At 40.2% G+C, this 22,127-nt stretch overlaps 1 protein-coding gene across 2 annotated transcripts in view; it reads left to right on the top strand.

Moving 5' to 3' along the window:
- Nucleotides 1–20,995, top strand: part of PHLPP2 (PH domain and leucine rich repeat protein phosphatase 2) — an 81,919-nt gene extending 60,924 nt beyond the window's left edge. For both annotated transcript variants that reach the window (XM_047835702.1, XM_047835701.1), the window contains 7 exons: nt 3,212–3,412; nt 7,279–7,441; nt 7,663–7,793; nt 8,426–8,536; nt 9,361–9,555; nt 12,726–12,957; nt 16,184–20,995. In XM_047835702.1, coding sequence (XP_047691658.1) covers nt 3,212–3,412; nt 7,279–7,441; nt 7,663–7,793; nt 8,426–8,536; nt 9,361–9,555; nt 12,726–12,957; nt 16,184–17,338 — 2,188 coding nt within the window. In that variant the 3' untranslated portion in view covers nt 17,339–20,995. The remainder of the gene's footprint in view (nt 1–3,211; nt 3,413–7,278; nt 7,442–7,662; nt 7,794–8,425; nt 8,537–9,360; nt 9,556–12,725; nt 12,958–16,183) is intronic.
- Nucleotides 20,996–22,127: the final 1,132 nt, after the last annotated feature.

Raw genomic sequence — 22,127 nt, 5'->3', positions numbered from 1 at the left:
GGTGTATTTAGAAGAGCAGAATCATTGGCTCAACAAACTGCATTGACTTGTCATTGGAGTGACCTTTGGAACTATATTTACAGTGTTTATCTCACGGTCTAACTGTAGGTAGAGATTTATTTATTTGTAATTTATAAGAAATAAAATATGACACTGTTGTATGACGTAGTAATCTTCAACTCAAAGGTTGAAATAACCATCAAATACTTAAGTTTTAGTGTTGTAAACAATTTCAAGCGGGTTGGGAAATTTCAAACAGATTTTCATTTCAGAAAATGAATACATTTATGACCTCTTAAAGAAAAATCACAGTACTCTGATAGAGCTTTCTTGGGAAGTGTTCAGCTTTTGCATTGGGATAAAAGGACATATCACTGAAATTAATTTAGGTTTTGCTTCTTGCTTTATCGATCTATCCTCAAGTTACATTCTTTATGTGCACTGCTTTTTTACTGCCTACTTTGAAAATTGTGCATTTAAAGGTAAAATTGGGGGCGTCTGGGTGGCGCAGTCGGTTAAGCGTCCGACTTCGGCCAGGTCACGATCTCGCGGTCCGTGAGTTCGAGCCCCGCTTCGGGCTCTGGGCTGATGGCTCAGAGCCTGGAGCCTGTTTCTGATTCTGTGTCTCCCTCTCTCTCTGCCCCTCCCCCGTTCATGCTCTGTCTCTCTCTGTCCCAAAAATAAATAAACGTTGAAAAAAAAAATTAAAATAAATAAATAAATAAAATAAAGGTAAAATTGTTCCAAAAGGTATTATTTGCTTTCTCATTATAAGTTAACAGATAGTATGTCTTCCAATTACTTCCTGTAATCAGGTTTATCTGTCTAATACATATGTCACCATTAAGGGGAAACTAGTTTTAATTATAGTCTTCTGCAGTAGGGAGAAAGCAATATTGTCTTCAATTTGGAGAAAATGGAGATGAGCAGTAGTGCTTTAAGGCTACAGGGTATATACAAAAAGCATTTAGCTTACGGTGTCTGGCTTGTTCTTTGGCAGATTATACATCTCTCTTTTTTTTTTCATTTTTTAAAGGTTTATTATTTATTTATTTTTAATTTATCGTCAAGTTAGCTAACATACAGTGTAGTCTTGGCTTCAGGAGTAGGTTCCCATGATATATCACTTACATACAACACCCAGTGCTCATCCCAACAAGTCCCATCCTCACTGCCCATCACCCATTTTCCCCAACCCCCTGTCCGCATCAACCCTCAGTTTATTCTCTGTATTTAAGAGTCTCCCTCTCTGTAACTTATTTTTCCTTCCCTTCCCCTATGGTCCATCTTCTATTAAGTTTCTTGAGTTTCACATATGAGTGAAATCATATGGTAACTATCTTTCTGTGACTGACTTACTTCACTTAGCATAATACTCTCCAGTTCCATCTCCGTTGTTGCAAATGACAAGATATCATTCCTTTTCATTGCCGAATAGTATTCCATTGTACATATATACGACATCTTCTTTATCCATTCGTCAGTTCATGGACATTTGGTCTCTTTACATAATTTGGCTATTGTTGATAGCACTGCTATAAACATTGGGGCACATGTGCCCCAATGAATCAGCACTCCTGTATCCTTTGGAAAAATTCTTAGCAGTGCTATTACTGGGTCATAGGGTAGATCTATTTTTAATTTTTTGAGGAACATCCACACTGTTTTACAAAGTGGCTGCACCAGTTTGCATTCCCACCAACAGTGCAAGGGGGTTCCTCTTTCTTTGCATCCTTGCCAACATCTGTTGTTGCTTCAGTCGTTAATTTTAGCCATTCTGACCAGTGTGAGGTAGTATCTCAATGTAGTTTGGATTTATATCTTATACATCTCTTAATGTATAATATACTTGGTTGGATTTTCCTAAAAGTAAAATCTTTGGAAATTCTAGAAAATATTTGAGTGCAGTTTTCTTTATGGAATGTTTATATGGGACCTTAATGCAGTAAAATTTGTTAATTAACAGGTATTTGTTAGTAATGCATAACATTGCATTTAGTCTTTTTTTTTTTTAATATTTATTTTTTTGGGGGAGAGTTTGAGGGAGAGGCAGAGGGAGGGAGACCGAGGATCTGAAGCAGGCTCCATGCTGCCATGCTCACAGCAGCGAGCCTAATGTGGGGCTTGAACCCACAAACCACAAGTTCATGACCTGAGGTGAAGTCGGGCGCTCAACTGACTGAGTCACCCAGGTACCCCTCCACTGTATTTAGTTCTAATGACAGTTTGAATAAAATTTGTTTACAACCTTAGGATTTGTAGTAAGGAAGTTACTGAGTAGCTGTAGCAAACCTTTGATGACATTTATTTAATACTGACTGCACAGAGCACTTTTGGGACCTACAAAGACACACATACAAACAGTACCCTCAACACCTAAAGAGCTAGTTAGGGATATGGATCACATAATATGAAGAAGACTTAAGAACACACAACAAGGTTAATAATATTAGCTACCTTTTATTTGAGCATGTTCTATAAATATGAAACGCCATGCTAGGCAAATTTTAAACATCATACCTTGTTTTACCTATGAGATTGGCAGAGATTAAAGTGAATTATACTCAGTGTTAACAAAGGATTGAGCAAACAGACATTCTTAAATCCTTCTTGTGGGAGGTATAATTTGGTATAGCCTTTCTGTGGTTCAGTTTGACAGTATGTGTATACAAATCTTAAAGATACATGTATCTTTTGACCATACAAATTCTGCTTCTGATAATATAGTCTAAAGAAACAATTAGAAAAGGACACAGAGTTGCTCATTATGATGTCTATAATAGCAAACAGTTACGAACAGCCTACATGCCCATTATAGGGGACTAAAAAGGGGATTGGCTAAATAAATATGACCTATTAAAATCAAAAACTTTTCTGAAGGATGTCTTCATAGTTGAGATATTCATGAACATGACATTCAACAACACCTTTTTCATAACAACAGACAGTAAAAGATGAAGCTAGGTTAGAATCAGGCCACCCAGAAGCCCAGGAAGCACAACCAAACCTGAATTCTTTTCTCTCTGCTTGGCTTGCAGGAGTTGAATAAAAGGAACTTTGGCTGGGTGGGTAAAATCAATTAGAGAAAACCCTGGAGAAAATTACTTGTGTTACAGGTTGGGGAGCGTGAAACAACAGCATCCCATACCGAGATGGTGTGACAGTAACAAATAACCATAAAGTAAACGATGATTTGTGTGTGTTCCATCAGTCTCAGATACTTGAATGCATCTGCAAACAGTTTGGAATCTTTGCCATCCGCTGGCGCTGGAGAGGAGAGTCTGAGTGCTCTGCAGCTGCTTTATCTGACGAACAACCTCCTGACAGACCAGTGTGTGCCCGTTCTGGTGGGGCATCCACACCTGCGAATCTTGCATCTTGCAAACAACCAGCTACAGACCTTTCCTGCAAGGTAAGCAGATGCAGACTTCAGTCATTTCAGACACATAGCGTGAAATCTGCATTTGCCAGTCTACGTTACAGCTATCTTACTGGGTAGTCGTGCTTTATGTTGCACAACTTACTAGTGCTATGATTCTACTAGTTGAATGGAAAAATCCGTACCCACTTTTTAAGTATCTGTAACCAGAAGTCGTGGCTGAAATCCATTTAATTTTTTGTTGTAATTACTTAATAATAGTCTGAGAATTTTCAGCCTAGACAAGTACAAGCTTATGAAATACATTCTGAAAACAAGTTTTTTCTTTTTTTGTCGAAACTGTTTTATAATATACTGTTGAGTCCATAATTTATTTGTTTTATATATATCTTGAATGCCTTCTGTATCTCAAGTACAGCATAAGTACTGAGGAAACAGTGGTGATTAGGTTACAGTCTCTGTCTTCAAGTAACTTACAGTCAAATTAGGGAAATAGACAATAGGTAATTGCAACGCAGTTTAATAAATGCAGGATTTGGGGGTGCCTGGCTGGCTCAGTCGGTAGAGCATGTTACTCTTGATCTTGGGGTTGTGGGTTCAACCCCCACATAAGGGTGTAGTGATTACTTAAAAATAAAATCTGGGGGCGCCTGGGTGGCTCAGTCAGTTGAATCCGACTTCAGCTCATGTTATGATCTCATGGTTTGTTTCTTCCATCCCGCCTTGGGCTCTGTACTGACAGCTCAGAGCCTGGAGCTTGCTTTGGATTCTGTGTCTCTTCCTCTCTCTGCCCCTTCCCCACTCACACTCTGCCTCTGTCTCTCTCTCAAAAATAAATAAACATTTAAAAAAATTTTTTAAATAAAATCTGAATGAGTGAGTGAATGAATGAATGAATGAATGAAGGATGTTAAAAATATGCATAGGTAGCTAACTGCACCATACAGTACCTGGGGGTGGGGTTGGCCTTCCTGGAGGAAGAGGTGATATAGCCAGGCTATACCTATAAGAAAATATAAGCGAGATGTTTAATGCTGTCAAAGTTTTACACAGTGTTCATGGAGAAATAAATATCTTCCAAAATACATTTGATAAAAAAAAATTGGGGAAGATTTGATGCCAGAACAATCCATCTATACCATGAAAGTACTCATTAAAAATCATGTTTTCAAAAATGAAGACTATATGAAAATGACATTTGATATAATTTGAATGAAATTTTATATATCATATAAAATTATATCATTTGTACTATAATTTGAAATTATATGTTTGATATAATTGGAAAACAAAGCTGTTTTGATTCTGATGATATTTTACACATTTTCTTAGAAATGTGATAAACTTAGAAAAATTCATGGAGATATTATAATTTTTTTTTTTTTTTTTTTTTTTTTTTTTTTTTTTTTTTGAGAGAGCAAGGAGAGCATGAGCAGGGGAGAAGCAGAGAGAGAGTCTCAAGTAGGTCCCATACCCAGCAAGGAACCTGCCCCGGGGCTCTATCTCATGAGCATAAGGTCATGACCTGAGATGAAATCAAGAGTACTACACTGTATCTGAGCCATCCAGGCACCCTTAGAGATTATAATTTTTGTGAATGTTTATGAAATGAGGTATTTGGAGCTTATAGAAGACAAGCAAGGACAAGATTACTTCCTTCAAAGAATTTGAACAATGGCTTTTAAAGTGAATGCAGAATCTTAATCCTGTCAGATTAATTCCGTTGGCCTCAGATATGTTCCTGTAAAGTGAAAACAGACCATTGACAAGTCATATTGGCTTATGAAGCTATTGGGAGATACCAGATATGATACTCTGAAGCTAATGAATTCCTCCTAATCTGATGACATTCTTATTGTTGGAAGTCAAAAGCAGGCTGATACAAAACTTAAAACTCATTAAAGATTATGAAAATAGGTTAGAAGTAAAGATAAGAATTAAGAAGAGATCACACAAAATTAAAGTACTCTACAGATAATAAAACTAAATGGAATTTAGGAGCGGTATATTAAAATGTATGTTCTATACTGAATAATAAGTCCACTGTCAAATCATCTCCTGAACAGTGTTTAATTATACAGGCATAGTCCAAATCTTCTGTTTCTTGTTTTTTTTTTCTTTAATTTTATTTTGAGAGAGAGCATGTGCATGTGAGGGGGGTAGGAGCAGAGAGAGAGAGAGAGCATAGCCCCACTCAGAACTTGATCTCACCAAGTGTGAGATCCTGACCTGAGCCTGAATCAAGAATTGGACGCTTAACCCACTGAGCCACCCAGGTGCCCCAGAATCTTGTTTATTTTGGACTACTTTGAGAATCTAGAGTAGTTCTGGGTGCTCAGTAAGAAACTGGCTGAGATAGGGATCCTGCATTTCTTCTTACAAGTTAGATCCAAGCAGGGAGTAGTATAAGAGAAAAAAACAGGAGATTTGGACAGGAGAACACTTTAAAAATGTATTGGTAAGTAAAATTTAAAAAGAAAATTTAAAAAGAGTGGGGTTATTAATATATATAATATAACATCATTTTTTAATTTGAAAAATGTAGTTTATTGCATTAAAAAGGACAAGAATACGTTCCACCAAACTATTATAAGAGATTATCTCTGGTAGTAGGATTAAAAGAATTTTTTTCTGTTCATCTTTATTTTTCAGGTTTTTTTTTTTTTTCAATGAGTATACATTACTTTTATAATCAGAAAGGAAACAATTTTAGTTTACTGAGTTTGGTTACTAAAAAGTATTTTTGAATTTTCTATCAACAGACATTATTTATGATATAGGGAGGGGCTCCTGGGTGGCTCAGTTGGTTAAGCCTCCAGCTCTTGATTTCAGTTCAGGTCATGATCTCACAGTTCATGAGCTCAAGCCCCGAATCAGGCTCTGCGCTGACTGTGTGGAACCTGCTTGAGATTCTCTTTCCCTCTCTCTCTCTTCCCCTCTCCTGCTCATGCGCTCTCTCTCTCTCTCTCTGTCTCTCAAAATAGATAAACTTTAAAAAAAGAAATTGTTTATGATATGTAGAAAGGGAAGGATATAAATTTTATGTAAAATAAATACACATATAAAAATTTTGGTAGGACATAAAGTTTATATAAAACACATATGCATATGAAAATTCTAAATATGAATCTCATTTAGCAAAATGAGAAAAGTAATTTCAGATTGGTGGTATTGTTGATTTATTTTCCAAACTTTCTCCACATTATGGCAGTTTATTATTTTTATAATTTTTAAATCAATAAATTATAAATAAATCCGAGCAGTTTGTAATAATCTAGATAAAGATGTTAGGCTGTCTGAAGACATTTTGCTTGTTGTGTAGAAAGCTTTGCTTAGTCCTGTAGAACAATGTGATTTGCTTATATCACAGTTTGTGGCACATGGCTATACATATAGTAAGCACTCCTTAAATGTCTACTGAAGATGGATTATGTTATTAATAGGTAACTGTAGAAATTTAACACTGAATGGAATCTTAGTCATGATTTAGTACTTTATAGCTGAGGATATTGATATCCACTGACATTAAATATCACAGTATTTTGCAACTAGTCAGTGGCCAAGCAAGTACCATAATAATCTTCCAACAGTGGGCTAGTGCTGATTCAGCCACTTCCCATAAGTCAGATAATGTTCATACCCACAAGATCTAGCAGCTATAAGAGAATCAAGGGAAGCTTCAGTCCTTGAAACACAGTGAGAAGCAGATGAGGCTGAGATTCAGCAGGAACAGTCACCTTGAGGAGCCGTTCCCTTTGTTGGTGTCTGGCTGTTTCACTCTGACCAGTCCTCTGGCAGCAGACCAGGTCGCCGCTGTACTCTGTGTGTGGCTGCTATAAAACTGGCTTGGCATCTTCTCATTTTGAGTGCATTGTGCTATGTTGTTATTTGTTTTTCAGCAAACTGAATAAATTGGAGCAGTTGGAAGAACTGAACCTAAGTGGCAACAAGCTTAAAACCATTCCCACGACCATAGCCAACTGCAGAAGGCTTCACACCCTTGTCGCACACTCCAACAACATCAGCATTTTCCCAGAAATTCTGCAGTTGCCTCAGATCCAGGTACTTTTATGTGATGGAATGGTGTCCTGCTGGAGAAATGGCAGGGTGTTCTCTTCTCATAAAGGGGAAGCAAGCGGCAGTTTGGGATCACAATAGATTTTATTGATTCCTGGGAAGAAATGAAGTTTCCTTTGGGGATACACTAGGGGGCTGAGAGTTAGGGAGTTAAGAATTCAGTCTCTGTGATGTATTTTCTTTTGATTTCTTCATTTTCCTCTCAGTTTGTAGATCTAAGTTGCAATGACTTGACAGAGATCTTGATTCCGGAGGCTCTGCCTGCTACTTTACAAGACCTTGACCTGACCGGAAATACAAATCTGGTTCTGGAACACAAGACGCTGGACACATTTAGGTAGGAAAAATTTTGAAGTTGAATCCACGTGTCTCTTAGTTCTACCAGCCATGTGTGGATCTCCTAAAGCTCTGTAGAGATCTTGATTAATTAAAGGAATAGAATGAATTAGGCCATAAAGCTCCTCAGTCTCTTGTTTAATTCAGTTATGGATGGATAGTGTATCCAGTAGACAGCCCATTTATATCAGAACTCAGTGTCATGGCTACTGCTCAGCCACACCCACACACTGAATATTTTCACATAGACATCTTAGGTGACACCGATTACATTATATTACGTCATCGAAGAAATGATGCAGGCTCATTCATTGCACCAAGACTTTGTTGTATCAGAATATTTAAGTAGACAGTTGGCTAAAACTTTGAAATCTGTTGTGCTTCGTTTTTCATTGAAATGAACAGTATCAGCTGTAGCAATATTTGGCCCCTGTTTCTTCCTCCTACCTACCCCTTTCCTTTCTCCTCCTTCTTGGCCAGTAGATCAGTACACTACTTTCATGCAGTCTCTCTGTAAATGAATCTTGGTCTGTCAACAGATGATTTTATAAAAACACATGTTCTTGCTGGGATAGTTTTTGTAAAACACAGAAGGATATGTGGTTTAACCTTCCCTTCCTGCACTTCCCACAGCCATATCACAACCCTGAAAATTGATCAGAAACCTTTGCCAACCACCGATTCTACAGTTACGTCAACCTTCTGGAGCCATGGACTGGCTGAGATGGCAGGGCAGAGAAATAAGTGAGTATCTTGGCCATGGAGAGAAATGAAAAAGGCAGCCCCTGACATCTGATCTGATGCTGAAAGCTAGGCCATGTTGTTCTCCTCTGGGACATAAACAGATCATAGAATGCCAGCCTCAGAGAAGGTCCCTCTGAGACTGTGATGCAGTGTGACAAACACAAGATGAATGTACAGTTCACAAAATACCAAACAGCCCCTCTCAAGGCTAAAATGGTGACTGCTACTTTCTTTACCAATTACAGCTTTATCCTCCTGCTAATCTTCTTTCCCTATAGTTAAGATTTACTGAGATAGCCAACCACAGAATGGCCCCATGTTCTGATAGCACCCAGTCTTGGATGATCCCCTATTTCATTAGACGGTCCCCAAAATGACCCAACAAAAGCCCAAATCCTGTAGTAGATTCTCTCCAACATGCTCTTAACCTATTCACCCCAGAGTTCCATGGTACACATTCTCTATTGCTCCAAAGCATAATAAACCCAACTTGTCGAACCGTCATTGTGCTTCTGGGGAGCTTTGACTGAAGGATGTTGGCCATACTAGTCATTAATCATTGCTAAGGGAAAACATTTCATCTTTCCAGCCTTTGGCAGCATTGCAAAGCTAGTATGTACTGCTCCTGAGTGGGGCTGAATTCCCCCACTTCTTATGACATCACCTCTTTCAGATGCTACTTAATTATCTAATACTTATTTCATGTGTAGATTAGAATTTACTACTGTTCTTTCCACCCTCAACTAATACTTTTCAAAGAAGGTTCCCTGGAGAATAACGCTAAACTTTCTTTGATCTTTGTTTCTTTCATATTTGTGTTACAGGCTGTGTGTATCTGCCCTAGCTGTGGATAACTTTGCAGAGGGGGTGGGAGCCGTGTATGGCATGTTTGACGGCGACCGTAACGAGGAGCTCCCTCGCCTACTCCAGTGCACCATGGCAGATGTGCTTTTGGAAGAAGTACAGCAGTCAACAAATGACACTGTTTTCATGGCTAACACCTTCTTGGTATCTCACAGGTAAGCAGGTGGGTTGAATATTCTCTAACTCAGCTCTGCTTTTGGAAAACTAAATCTCACTAAGCCAGAAGGTCAGGGTCTAAATTACAGGTATAGGATCAAGGTGAGATCTTGCTCCTCCTGCTGTGACTGTTCTTTATATATCAGCACCGAGGAATGTGGGGACTTTGGTCCTTTAACCAGCCTGGGGAGCCATCTGTTTTCTCTGTTGAACCCAGAGGCCACTGAGGATCTGGGAAGCCCAGAAATTGGGAGCAGAAGGTTGTGTGTGTACAATGTAGTTTGTACATTTAGGGGAAGGAAGATGGCATAAGCTTTTGTAAGATTCTTTGCAAAGAGTCAGTGACCTACAAAGGGTTAAAGTACTGCTCAGATTTGTGTATTTAGAATACTTATTATTGAGGATTGCCCAATTAATCTTTTTTTAAAATTTTATTTTTTTAAGTTTACATCCAAATTAGTTAGCATATAGTGCAACAGTGATTTCAGGAGTAGATTCCTTAGTGCCCCTTACCCATTTAGCCCAACCCCCCTTGCACAATCCCTCCAGCAACCCTCAGTTTGTTCTCCATATTTATGAGTCTCTTCTGTTTTGTCCCCCTCCCTGTTTGTATATTATTTTTGCTTTCCTTCCCTTACGTTCGTCTGTTTTGTCTCTTAAAGTCCTCATGAGTGAAGTCATATGATTTTTGTCTTTCTCTAATTTCACTTAGCATAATACCCTCCAGTTCCATCCACTTAGTTGCAAATGGCAAGATGTCATTCTTTTTGATTGCCTAGTAATACTCCATCGTGTGTATGTGTATGTGTGTGTATATATATATATATATATATATATATACACATACACACACCACGTCTTCATTATCCATTCATCCATTGATGGACATTTGGGCTCTTTCCATACTTTGGCTGTTGTTGATAGTGCTGCTATAAACATGGGGGTGCATGTGTCCCTTCGAAACAGCACACCTGTATCCCTTGGATAAATGCCTAGTAGGGCAATTGCTGGGTCATAGGGTAGTTCTATTTTTAGTTTGCTGAGGAACCTCCATACTGTTTTCCAGAGCGGCTGCACCAGCTTGCATTGCCACCAACAATGCAAAAGAGATCCTCTTTTTCTGCATCCTCGCCAACATCTGTGGTTGCCTGAGTTGTTAATGTTAGCCATTCTGACAGGTGTAAGGTGGTATCTCATTATGGTTTTGATGTGTATTTCCCTGATGATGAGTCATGTTGAGCATTTTTTCATGTGTTGGTTGGCCATCTGGATGTCTTCTTTGGAGAAGTATCTATTCATGTCTTTTGCCCATTTCTTCACTGGATTATTTGTTTTTTGGGTGTTGAGTTTGATAAGTTCTTTATAGATTTTTGGGTACTTAACCCTTTATCTGACATGTCACTTGCAAATATCTTCTTCCATTCCATCAGTTGCCTTTAGTTTTGCTTATTGTTCCCTTTGCTGTGCAGAAGCTTTTTATCTTGATGAGGTCCCAGTAGTTCATTTTTGCTTTTGTTTCCCTTTACTCTGGGACGTGTTGAGTAAGAAGTTGCTGCAGCCAAGATCAGAGAGGTTTTTGCCTGCTTTCTCCTTGAGGATTTTTTTTTTTAATTTTTTTTTTTCAACGTTTATTTATTTTTGGGACAGAGAGAGACAGAGCATGAACGGGGGAGGGGCAGAGAGAGAGGGAGACACAGAATCGGAAACAGGCTCCAGGCTCTGAGCCATCAGCCCAGAGCCTGACGCGGGGCTCAAACTCACGTGCTGCGAGATCGTGACCTGGCTGAAGTCGGACGCTTAACCGACTGCGCCACCCAGGCGCCCCTCTCCTTGAGGATTTTGATGGCTTCCTGTCTTACATTGAGGTCTTTCATCCATTTTGAGTTTATTTTTGTGTATGGTGTAAGAAAGTTGACCATTTAATCTTCTAAGCCACTTAAGGGCAAAAACTCTACATAACCAAACTAGTGAAGATCTGTTAGTAGCTAATATCACATCTTGCGTATCAGGTGGGCTCTGTGAAGTGTGTGTGTGAAGGACACACACAACTGATCGGTGGTGACCTTGTCTCGCTGAGGTTGAGATGGAATAGCCTGGAGCCCAAACCAGTTTTGTCTCTCATTATAACATAAAACAAAGATGCTGGGAAAGGAGTCTATTTTTCAGTAATAGAATTGAGCTTGGCGAAATAAAGAGTTTAGGAAAGAGAACTTGGTTTATGAAGCACCTCCCAAAGCCAGCCAGAAGACCAAGTCTTCCTCATACCATATCTTTAATTTTCCAAACAAACGAAAGAGGTAGGTATTTCATCAGGCAAGTTTCTCAGAGAAATATCTTGCTGAGGATCTGCAGTGAGCACATGTCAGAGCTGGAATTTGCAACCAGATCTTTCTCCTAGCACCTGCCCTGTGGTTAGCGTTGGGTGCCATGTGCTAGGGAATGGATGCCATGTGTATAGGAGATCTAGAAGGAACAGTGTGGCCCTCCTTTCAAGGAACTTAAAGACCGAGTGAGGGGTTGTTCCAGGAGCAGCACCTTCAGCACGACCAGAAACTTGTTAGACTTGCAGATTATTGGGCCAGCCCTTTACCCACCCAATCAGAACCTCTGGGGGTGGGGCCCAGCAGCCTGTTCTAAAGAGCCCTCCAGGTGATTCTGATGTGCTGAAGTTGCAAGTGACTTGAATGAGGTCACTGCAGTCTAGGATCAGACCCAAGCAGAAGCAGTAGAGAAAGATGTATGTTCACTGTCTCCCCTACCCCCAACCTTTTTGTAAAATTTCTTTCCTCAGTCCACTGAGCATGGAAGGCAGAACTCTTCACCATCATCTGTAGCAAGAGACTGCCTTTAGGTGGATACAGGTGAGGCTGGTTCACAGTCCTGTGGCAGAGAAACAAGGAAATCACGGACATGAAGGACTGCCGCTTCTAAAACTAGCTACCATGTCTTTTCTTTCTTTTCTTTCTTTCTTTTTTTTTTTAAAGTTTACTTATTTTTGAGAGAGAGAGAGAAAGAGAGGGAGGGGCAGAGAGAGGAAGAGAGAGAATCCCAAGCAGTCTCTGTGCTGTCAGCTCGATGCAGGGCTCGAATTCATGAACTGTGAGATCATGACCTGAGCGTAACCAACTGAGCCACCCAGGTGCCCCTGTTTTCTTTTCCTTCTTAACAGAAAATTGGGAATGGCTGGACAGAAGCTGGGCTCCTCCGCTCTCCTTTGTTATATCCGCCCTGACACTGCTGACCCAACAAGTAGTTTCAGTCTGACTGTGGCCAACGTCGGCACGTGCCAAGCAGTCCTGTGCCGTGGTGGAAAGCCAGTGCCACTCTCAAAAGTCTTCAGCCTGGAACAGGACCCGGAGGAGGCTCAAAGGGTGAAGGACCAGAAAGCCATCATAACAGAGGTGAATTTCACTCATTGCCAGTTACTTCTCCCAGATCTAGTGAATGCTGTTCTACATACAGGCAGTGAACTTCCATTTTCTTCCCATCAAGCCATGCAAATTGTATCCAATCCAGATAATAGTATTAGAAGAAAACCTAAAGAGCAGTTAATGACTAGCAAAAAGAAAAGGCAAATTAGAAATGAAAAGTCTTAGTTTGCAATCCTTCAGAGTGATAGCTGGCATGTAAAATAAATGTAAATGTCTCCCTTGGTTAATTTTTAATTCCTCTGGTTTGTTACTCTAAACAGAAAAAGAGAAAGTTCTACAGTTTGACATCCCTGTTGTGAAATGCAAAGTTTCAAAATATTTTTCCTGTGTATACTGTGTATGGCTTAGTATGCTCTGGTGGGTTTTTTTAATTTGTTTTTTTTGTTTGTTTTTTTGTAATGAAGCATCAATATCTGTGCTATTTTATAGCTTCTCTCCTTTTTTAGTAGAGTAACATTTTTGCTTTCAAAGAGACTTTAGCAGTAAACAGAACATTACTACAAAGCAGAATTCTCAGATGCTTTGCCCATTTTTGATTGTCTGTTTCTTTATTGTTGGGTTTTAAGAGTTCTTTGTATATTTTGGATACAAGTCCTTATCAAATATCTGTTTTGCAAATATTTTCTTAGAGTCTCTCTTTTTTTTAACAGTACCATTTGCAAAACAGAAGCTTTTATTTTTCTACGTTTTATTTTTATTTTTGGGACAGAGAGAGACAGAGCATGAACGGGGGAGGGGCAGAGAGAGAGGGAGACACAGAATCGGAAACAGGCTCCAGGCTCTGAGCCATCAGCCCAGAGCCCGACGCGGGGCTCGAACTCATGGACCGCGAGATCGTGACCTGGCTGAAGTCGGACGCTTAACCGACTGCGCCACCCAGGCGCCCCCCTCAGAAGCTTTTATTTTTAAAGAAGGCCCACTTACAGTTTTTTTCTTTCATGGATCATGCTTTTTGGTGTTTACAAACTCATTACCAAACCCAAGGTCACCTAGATTTTCTTCTGTGTTATCTTCCAGAAGGCTCATGTTTTAATTTAGGTCTGTGACCTGTTTTTAATTAATTTCTGTGAAAGATGTAAACTCTGGGTCTAGATTCCTTTTCCCTTTTTTGCATGTGAGTGTCCAGTTGTTTCTGCGGCAGTCATTGAACAGAGTGTCCTTTCTCCATTAAGAAACTGCTTTTGCTCCTTTGGCAAAGATCAGGGGACCTTATTTGTGTGGGCCCATTTCTGGGCTGTCTGTCAGAATTCTGTGGATGGGTTATGCAGATTTGACTCCACCCAAGAAACACAAAACTAAAAAAAAAAGTACCATTATAATGTGGGTTGATACAAAGAAGATTCTGGAAAGCTGAGGCGTTGCTCTTAGAAAGGTCTTTCAGTCAAAACAAACAAAAGATAACTTTATGGTTAATTTGTTTTTTCAGAATCTAGGTAATTTTTCTTGGGGTGTCCTAGGCAAGCAGGAATTATTCTTATAAATGTTAGTTTAACCACAGACATTTATTATTTGCTAAGCACTTTACTCCTATTATTTTATTTAATTTTCAGAATAATCCCCATGAAAGAAGTGTTTTTATTTCCATTTTACAGATGAGGAAATTAAAATATAGAGTTTATGACAAATTCTGGTAAGTGAGAGAGCCAGGATTGTTACCCAGAGAGTCACTGCAGCTGTGAAACAGATATATTGATGGCTTCAGAGGCTTTGTTTGATTTTTATCTTTTTTTTTTTTTTAATGTTTATTTTAGAGAGAGAGAGACCAAGACCGAGTAAGAGCAGTGCAGGGGCAGAGAGGCAGGGAGACACAGAATCTGAAGCAGGCTCCGACTGAGCCACCCAGGCACCCCTGATTTTTCTCTTGAAAAGAAATCACCTGCATCTAGGATTATTCCTTTTCCTCTATGTTTAGAATTCTATCAGTTGTGACTTGATCCGCTATTCTTTCTTCACACGATCCCTACAGTAGGTAAATTATGCTATGGAATTCAGGTTTTACTTTTCTAAGCTGAATAGCTTTAGAGATTATTTAATGCTTTAGCTACGAAGATTCTCTTAGCCATTTAATATCTTGCTTAATCTTTTCAGTCCCAACTGTGCCTTTAATGAGAAATCATTAAAAAAAATTTTTTGTAATGCTTATTTTTTATTTTTGAGAGAGAGAGCATGAGCAGGGAGGGGCGGAGAGAGAGTGAGACCCAGAATTGGAAGCAGGCTCCAGGCTCTGAGCTCTCAGCACAGAGGCGGACATGGGGCTCAAACTCGCAAACCATGAGCTCATGACCTGAGCGGAAGTTGGACACTTAACTGACTGAACCACCCAGGTGCCCCAATGAGAAATCATTTTTAATGACCCACCTGAGTTTTGGCCTCTGTGAGAATACTAGTGATGGAGAATTAATGACTACTTATTGTTTTTCTTTTCTTTTCTTTTCTTTTTAATGTTTGTTTATTTTTGAGAGAGAGAGAGCGAGCAGGGGAGGAACAGAGAGAGAGGGAGACACAGAATCTAAAGCAGGCTCTAGTCTCTGAGCTGTCAGCACAGAGTCCCACATAGGGCTCAAACTCACAAACTGTGAGATCATGACCTGAGCTGAAGTCAGCAACTTAACCGAGTCACCCGGGTGCCCGTCTACTTCTTGTTTTTCTGACAGATAATCCTCTATTTAAGGACATGCCGAGGCCTGTGCTTCATTGAGAGCAAATCTCTCTTTTTTTTTTTTTTCTAAGTTTATTTATTTATTTTGAGAGAGTGTGGAAGGGGTAGAGAGAGAAGAAGAGAGAGAATCCCAAGCAGGCTCCCACACTGTCAGCACAGAACCTGACTCAGGGATTGATTTCACAAACAGTGAGATCATGACCTCAAGAGTCAGATGCTTAACTGACTGAACCACCCGGGTGCCCTGAGAGCAAATACCTTTTGAGATGGAGGTGCCTTCTAGCCACTTAATTTTAATTGGTTTTAACTTCAGTCTTGTGAACTATTTGGTATAACGACCACAGGATACTTTATCCTTTTAGAATTCTGTACATTTATTTTTGTAAGTCCATTTAAATTATAGAAATCCTCGGAAAAACCGTACAATATGTCCGTTCTCTTTTACTGTATAGCCCTAGGCATTATGATCTAGAAAGATAAAAAAATTATACGTCATTATTGCTTGTTTCTCAGAATTTGCATTCTGCTTGTCTCCAGGACAACAAAGTGAATGGGGTAACCTGCTGTACCCGGATGCTGGGCTGTACATACCTCTACCCTTGGATCCTCCCCAAGCCCCACATATCTGCCACTCCACTTACCATTCAAGATGAGTTGCTGATTCTGGGAAACAAAGCATTGTGGGAACACTTGTCATATACAGAAGCTGTCAACGCAGTACGCCACGTGCAGGACCCATTAGCAGCTGCCAAGAAGCTGTGCACATTAGCCCAGAGCTATGGTTGTCAGGACAATGTGGGGGCAATGGTGGTTTATTTGAACATTGGTGAGGAAGGGTGCACGTGTGAAATGAATGGGCTCACCCTCCCAGGTCCTGTGGGGTTTGCTTCAACCACCATTATCAAAGACCCCCCCAAACCAACCACTCCTTCCTCCAGTAGTGGTATTGCCTCTGAGTTTGGCAGCGAGATGTCCACTTCAGAGGTGAGCAGTGAGGTGGGGTCCACTGCTTCTGATGAACACAACACTGTTGGCCTGGATGCTGGCTTGCTTCCAAGGCCAGAAAGGCGCTGCAGCCTTCATCCAACACCCACCTCTGGGGTTTTTCAGCGCCAGCCTTCTTGTGCGACTTTCTCAAGTAACCAGTCTGACAATGGCCTGGACAGTGATGACGACCAGCCTGTGGAAGGAGTCATAACAAATGGCAGCAAGGTAGAAGTAGAAGTAGATATCCACTGCTGCAGGGGAAGGGATCTTGAGAACTCCCCCACTCTTACAGAGAATTCTCCTACCCCGTGTCCCGAAGAACATGCTAGAGGATCATTTTTTGGGATCCGAAGACAGAACAGTGTGAACAGTGGCATACTTCTGCCAGTGAGCAAGGACAAGATGGAGTTGCAGAAGTCCCCCTCTACTTCCTGCCTCTATGGAAAGAAACTCTCCAACGGCTCTATTGTGCCCCTAGAAGATAGCCTGAACCTCATTGAGGTGGCCACAGAAGCACCCAAGAAGAAGACTGGCTATTTTGCTGCCCCGACGCAGCTGGAGCCAGAGGATCAGTTTGTTGTTCCTCGTGACCTGGAAGAAGAAGTGAAGGAGCAGATGAAACAGCACCAGGAAGGCAGGCCGGAGCCTGAGCCCAGCGAAGAGGATCGGACCGAGCTCCCGGAGGAGTTTGACACAGCACTGTAATCCTCCCCCAGGAGCTGTGGTATCAGGGAAGGCTGTGTAGTGTCGGGGCAGAGATCCTTCCAGAGGCATTTTGCCTCTGCATTTCTAAACCATAGCTTAGGGGGTTAGAACTTGGAGCCAAAAATGGTGGGAGCTATCAGGGTCTTGCTCCGGATAAGCTAGTAAACACCATCAGTGTTAAGTTTCACATTTAACCTGCATTGGAATTCCCAGAGTCACTGGGAAGAGAGCAGATGTTCTTCTGTATCAATCCTACCACCTGCCATTAACCCTTTCTCTCCTAGGATCATTTGAGAATTTGCCTCCCTGGGCAGGAAAGGGGCTATTTCTGTGGAGGAAATAACTGAAGATTGATTCTCTTCACTAATTGCTGCTGATGGATCTCTGTGACAGAGAAATCACCTTATATCTCAACCTAACTGATGGGATGTGATGTGACTAGTCACATGGCTTTTCATTCTTCTCTACGAGAATACAGCCTTTCGAAATGATGTTTATTGGAAATGTAGAACCAATCAAACAGATAATTTATGTATGTAATGTAATGAGAGCACTTTTCATTGACTGTGAACTTTTTATTTTTGAATCTGCACTCGAGCCAGTCTTCTTAGAGGCAGCCCGGCACCTCTGTCTGTAGACACAGTGATCATCGGGCGTTGGCACATTCTGTGAGGGGGACTGGGAAGGGCCTTGGGAAATCATTGAACTGTTGGATGTCCAACTGGGGAGAGTAGCATCCTTGGGGACGAAGATGGGGAAGGAGAAAGGACTAAAACGACTTCCCCCCTCCCCCAAATCAGAAAAAAGAGAATAACTCCTTGACAAATGTCGCTCCTGCGAGGAATCGCCCAGCAGATCTCCAGAGAAGTATTTGGGGATTGGCCTCTTCCCACAACACGTGATGGAGTTGGCCACCAGCCTTCTCATATGTTGGGCCAAGGCTGATGCTGTTGGCGTCCAAGTAACCTTGCGTGTAGCAGGGGACTCTGCACAGACTGAGGCTGAATGCGAACAGATGGATGGATGGAGCTCATGGGTTAGACACGCCCCTTCTCTTAATCTAGAGTAGAGGGACAGTTTTCTAAAGTGTCGGAAATGAGTTGAGTTCACCTCTTTAATGTTTAACAGTACTCTTCTGAACGCTGCTTATCCACCTCACATGGTTTCAGAGTACTGGGCTCAATTACTAATATAAGAAAGACTTAATTGAGAAAATCCTAAGCTTACAGAAAACCTGGTTTACTGTATTTTTTGCACATTCCACATAACCCTAGCAAAATGTAGTTCCTTTCCTATTTCTGTTCTGTTGCCTTTTCCACTAGAAGATTTACTTAGGAAAACTAATTCCTACTTACTCCTACAAAATTTTGACATTGCTTGATTTTACCCAATGGGGAATGTGCTTTGAATTTTTTAGAATACTTTCACAATTAAAAAGAAATAGTGTGGGACCATTAATTTGCTTTATGAGAAACAAAATGTTAAAGATAGATTTGAGATATATATATAGATGTGTCTATATCTTTTGGGGTGTTTTGGAAGTTTTTGTTAAAGCAATAGTAGAAAACCAGATCTTTCCACAAATGGTTATGTATCCTCATCTTCTCCAAGGCCCCAGAGCTGTGTGTGCATCAGTGGGGTACATTCTTGGGGGACTCCATACCACTCCAAGTAGCCGTCTAGAGTTCAACCCCTCAAAAATCTGAGTTTGAGTCCCCACATTGCCAGGAAAATGTGTATCAAACTACTGGTCAGCTACTAAAAAGTTTTAGATCTCAGGTCTTGATTTGAAGTGGGGCATATAATGGTTCCTATAAAGTTGAGGTGCCGCTGGAAAAGGGAACAAAGAGTGTGTTGCTGCCCTATTTTTATATGGGAAAATGGGGGAAAAAATGAAGGAGAAACGAAAATGAAGAAAAAGCTCAAGATAATAGTGATGGGTGATGTAAAACATCTTCTTACCCAGACAGCACAACTTTTGAGTTACAGAATAGTGATGCTGTCTAAAAAAGAAAGTTACTTTGGGAATATACCACTTTCTTAGTATAGTTTCTTAAAAATAGTCCTTTATCTCTGTGAACCCTTTTCTTGTCTTTGTTTCCCACCCTACTTATCGGGAACACCCCATTCTGAAGTGATTTCACCAAAAGTAAATGCATTTGTTTTTTCATCAGAAGAACTGTAAAATTCCAAATGTTCTTTTATGTGGTAGGTTTATTTTCAGGAAACATTAGGTTGCATTGAAAACCTTTAATATAGGCTGTACCAAACTAACTACTCTTTCCTGTAACTGCCTTTCATTCATTTCCCTCTATAATTGCTCTGTATTAAAATAGAGGGTAAAAAGGCCATTGCCTGTTACCAAAAATATACAGAACTCTTGACCTATGAGGTCATTTACAGTCGTGTGAGTTGATTAGGTTGTCAGGTGGTAAAATCCAGTAATCTGTCTCCAGGTGAATGTAATCTACTTCCCAGGACTTTACCCAGAGGATGTGTTCTCCAGGTGGGCAGAGTACGGTTGATCTCTAGCCCAGAGATTCGGGCCTCTGCATGATTCTCAGGTCTCTGTGTGTATCTCCCATTTAATAGAGAACTTTAAGAGAAGTTGTGAAAGGGTATCACTCCTGCTTCTGGAGCAGTTCAGGAGTCCCATGGAAGAAGGAAAAACACATGAGTCTTGGCAGCCACGGTATTCTTTTTATCCAAATGGATTGGAAATATATTTGAAAATCTGAATGCTAGTATGTCATAAAGAGTCTGCCATAGAGTCATTGAATTGGCACTCCTGATACAAGCGAGGGCTTTATTATAATACTACTGTAGAGTGTATGTGTGCAATAAGTTGATGAATTCATTTCCTTGGTGTATAGAAGAGCCAACACAAGCAGCTTGGTAATCACTGGGTGCTAATATAGTTGTTTGTAGCGAGTGCTATTTTCCGGGAGATGGAGCCAGTTAGGTTTGGTTTGTCTACTGAATATCAAACGATGCTCTTCTTTCCCTGTAGACCTTCAGCAAAAGCAGGTACTTGCAAGCCACAGGCTCACCTTCTCTATCTACTCAATAATTATTAATGAAGAGACCTCCATAAGGGAGCATTTGGCTGTTATCGATAAATGTACCAATTATTAAATAATTAGTCTCCAAGCCATTCAGTGATGTCTGCAGCATCACTATAGAACTGTGTTGCATCACTTTTTACTTCCCTCTGGGTGGGGTCTTTTCAGACTCCCCCAACCACGGAGGCAAGTTAATCTTTCTCTCCAGTTAGTGACTTTTGCCCCATAGTTGGGTAAGCACTTCCTAGATTGAGAAAAGCAGCTACAGTAAATCCTGCTGTTTCCTTCATTTGATGATCATTCAATCACACATAAGCTCCTTGTATTCTAAATTTCATGCACTTCTCCCAGATGCTATAGGGTTTTCTCTCACTGTTGCCAGTTGATGTCATCCGGACAGTGAGTTCATATCTTATGGTTTTGTGCAATCATTGTTGTATTGTAGTCCTAAGACTCATGATAGTGTATTTTTGATATTTTTGAAATGTGTTAAATTTTTTAATTCAATAATATGAGCCAGAGCATGTTGCAGCAAATCTATTGTTTGTAAAAAATAACAATAACAATAATAAATAAAATAAAATGGAGTATCTTTTTCATGGCTTCGTTTTAAAATGGAATACCTATTGTTTTATAAATATTTTATTTTGGCATGAAACTGTAATTTTCTCCAACTTGTATGTAGAATTAGTTTCTTAAACAGAATTTTTTTTGCCTTTTTTTTTTTTTTTTTTTTTTTTTTGCTTTAGAGGAAGATAACAAATGAAACCACATTCCATGGCACTCTATGAAGCTGTGAGTTAAGGCAAGAATATTTTTGGTCACCTCTTAAGCTGAAATAGCAATAAAGGTTTTTTACATTAAGAAACCTATTCTGACTTGATTTATATGTTTAAAGAAATCCCAAAGACAGGAAACAGTCCTTGTTCACATGCAGATTGTTAGCTGACTAGAGGTAACTCAATTGTAAGTAATTTACAGTTCTTAAATCGTACAGCTGATGATAACACAGAAGAGCCAGTTGGATAATCCAGCTGTCTGACGTGTTTGTCCTAATGTAATGGTTTCGGTGTCAGAACTTCAGACATAGTGGTGGTTTTGACTCACAAAATACTTACAATCCAGTTCAGCCTCTAAATTGTCCTCCCACCTTCCCCCGCTGCTCGTCTCCCATAATCTGGACTTCCAGGCAAGATGAAGTTCCTTTCCAAGTAACAGCCAAATTGAAATCATTTTGCAGGTTTCCTCCTTATCTAGCCGAATGAATACTTTAAAACCTGGGCTCATTACCTGTTCATTGAACACCTTCAATGTGCTGGACCCAAGGGCACCATCTGTATATGCTTTAATGCCTGAGTTTCTTGAGACACACAGCTCCCTATTCCGGGGTGGCAGAAGTCAAATCTTCCTTCTCTGCTTTGTGTGATATTAATTCGTTGGCACACCAAAGGCCACAAGAGTACCTTAGTCTCTCATAATATGTTCTGAACATATTGGGTTAGTTTTGTGTCTACTACTTAAAAAATTTGACTTGAGGCAAGTTAAATAGCCTTTCCAAGACTCCGTTTTCCTCAGTTGTTAAATGGAAATAATACTATCTCTCCCATCAGTTAGTTGTGAGCTTGAATGAGATCGTGTGAACAAATGCTGCCTTAGCCCAGTACTGGGCCTGGTATATTGTGAGCACTCAACAAAAGGTCAGCTGTTAGGTAAGCCACTTAACCTCG

The sequence above is a fragment of the Prionailurus viverrinus genome, chromosome E2 (assembly GCF_022837055.1).
Source record: "Prionailurus viverrinus isolate Anna chromosome E2, UM_Priviv_1.0, whole genome shotgun sequence".
Lineage (NCBI taxonomy): Eukaryota > Metazoa > Chordata > Mammalia > Carnivora > Felidae > Prionailurus > Prionailurus viverrinus.
This window is presented reverse-complemented; position numbering and strand designations above follow the sequence as displayed.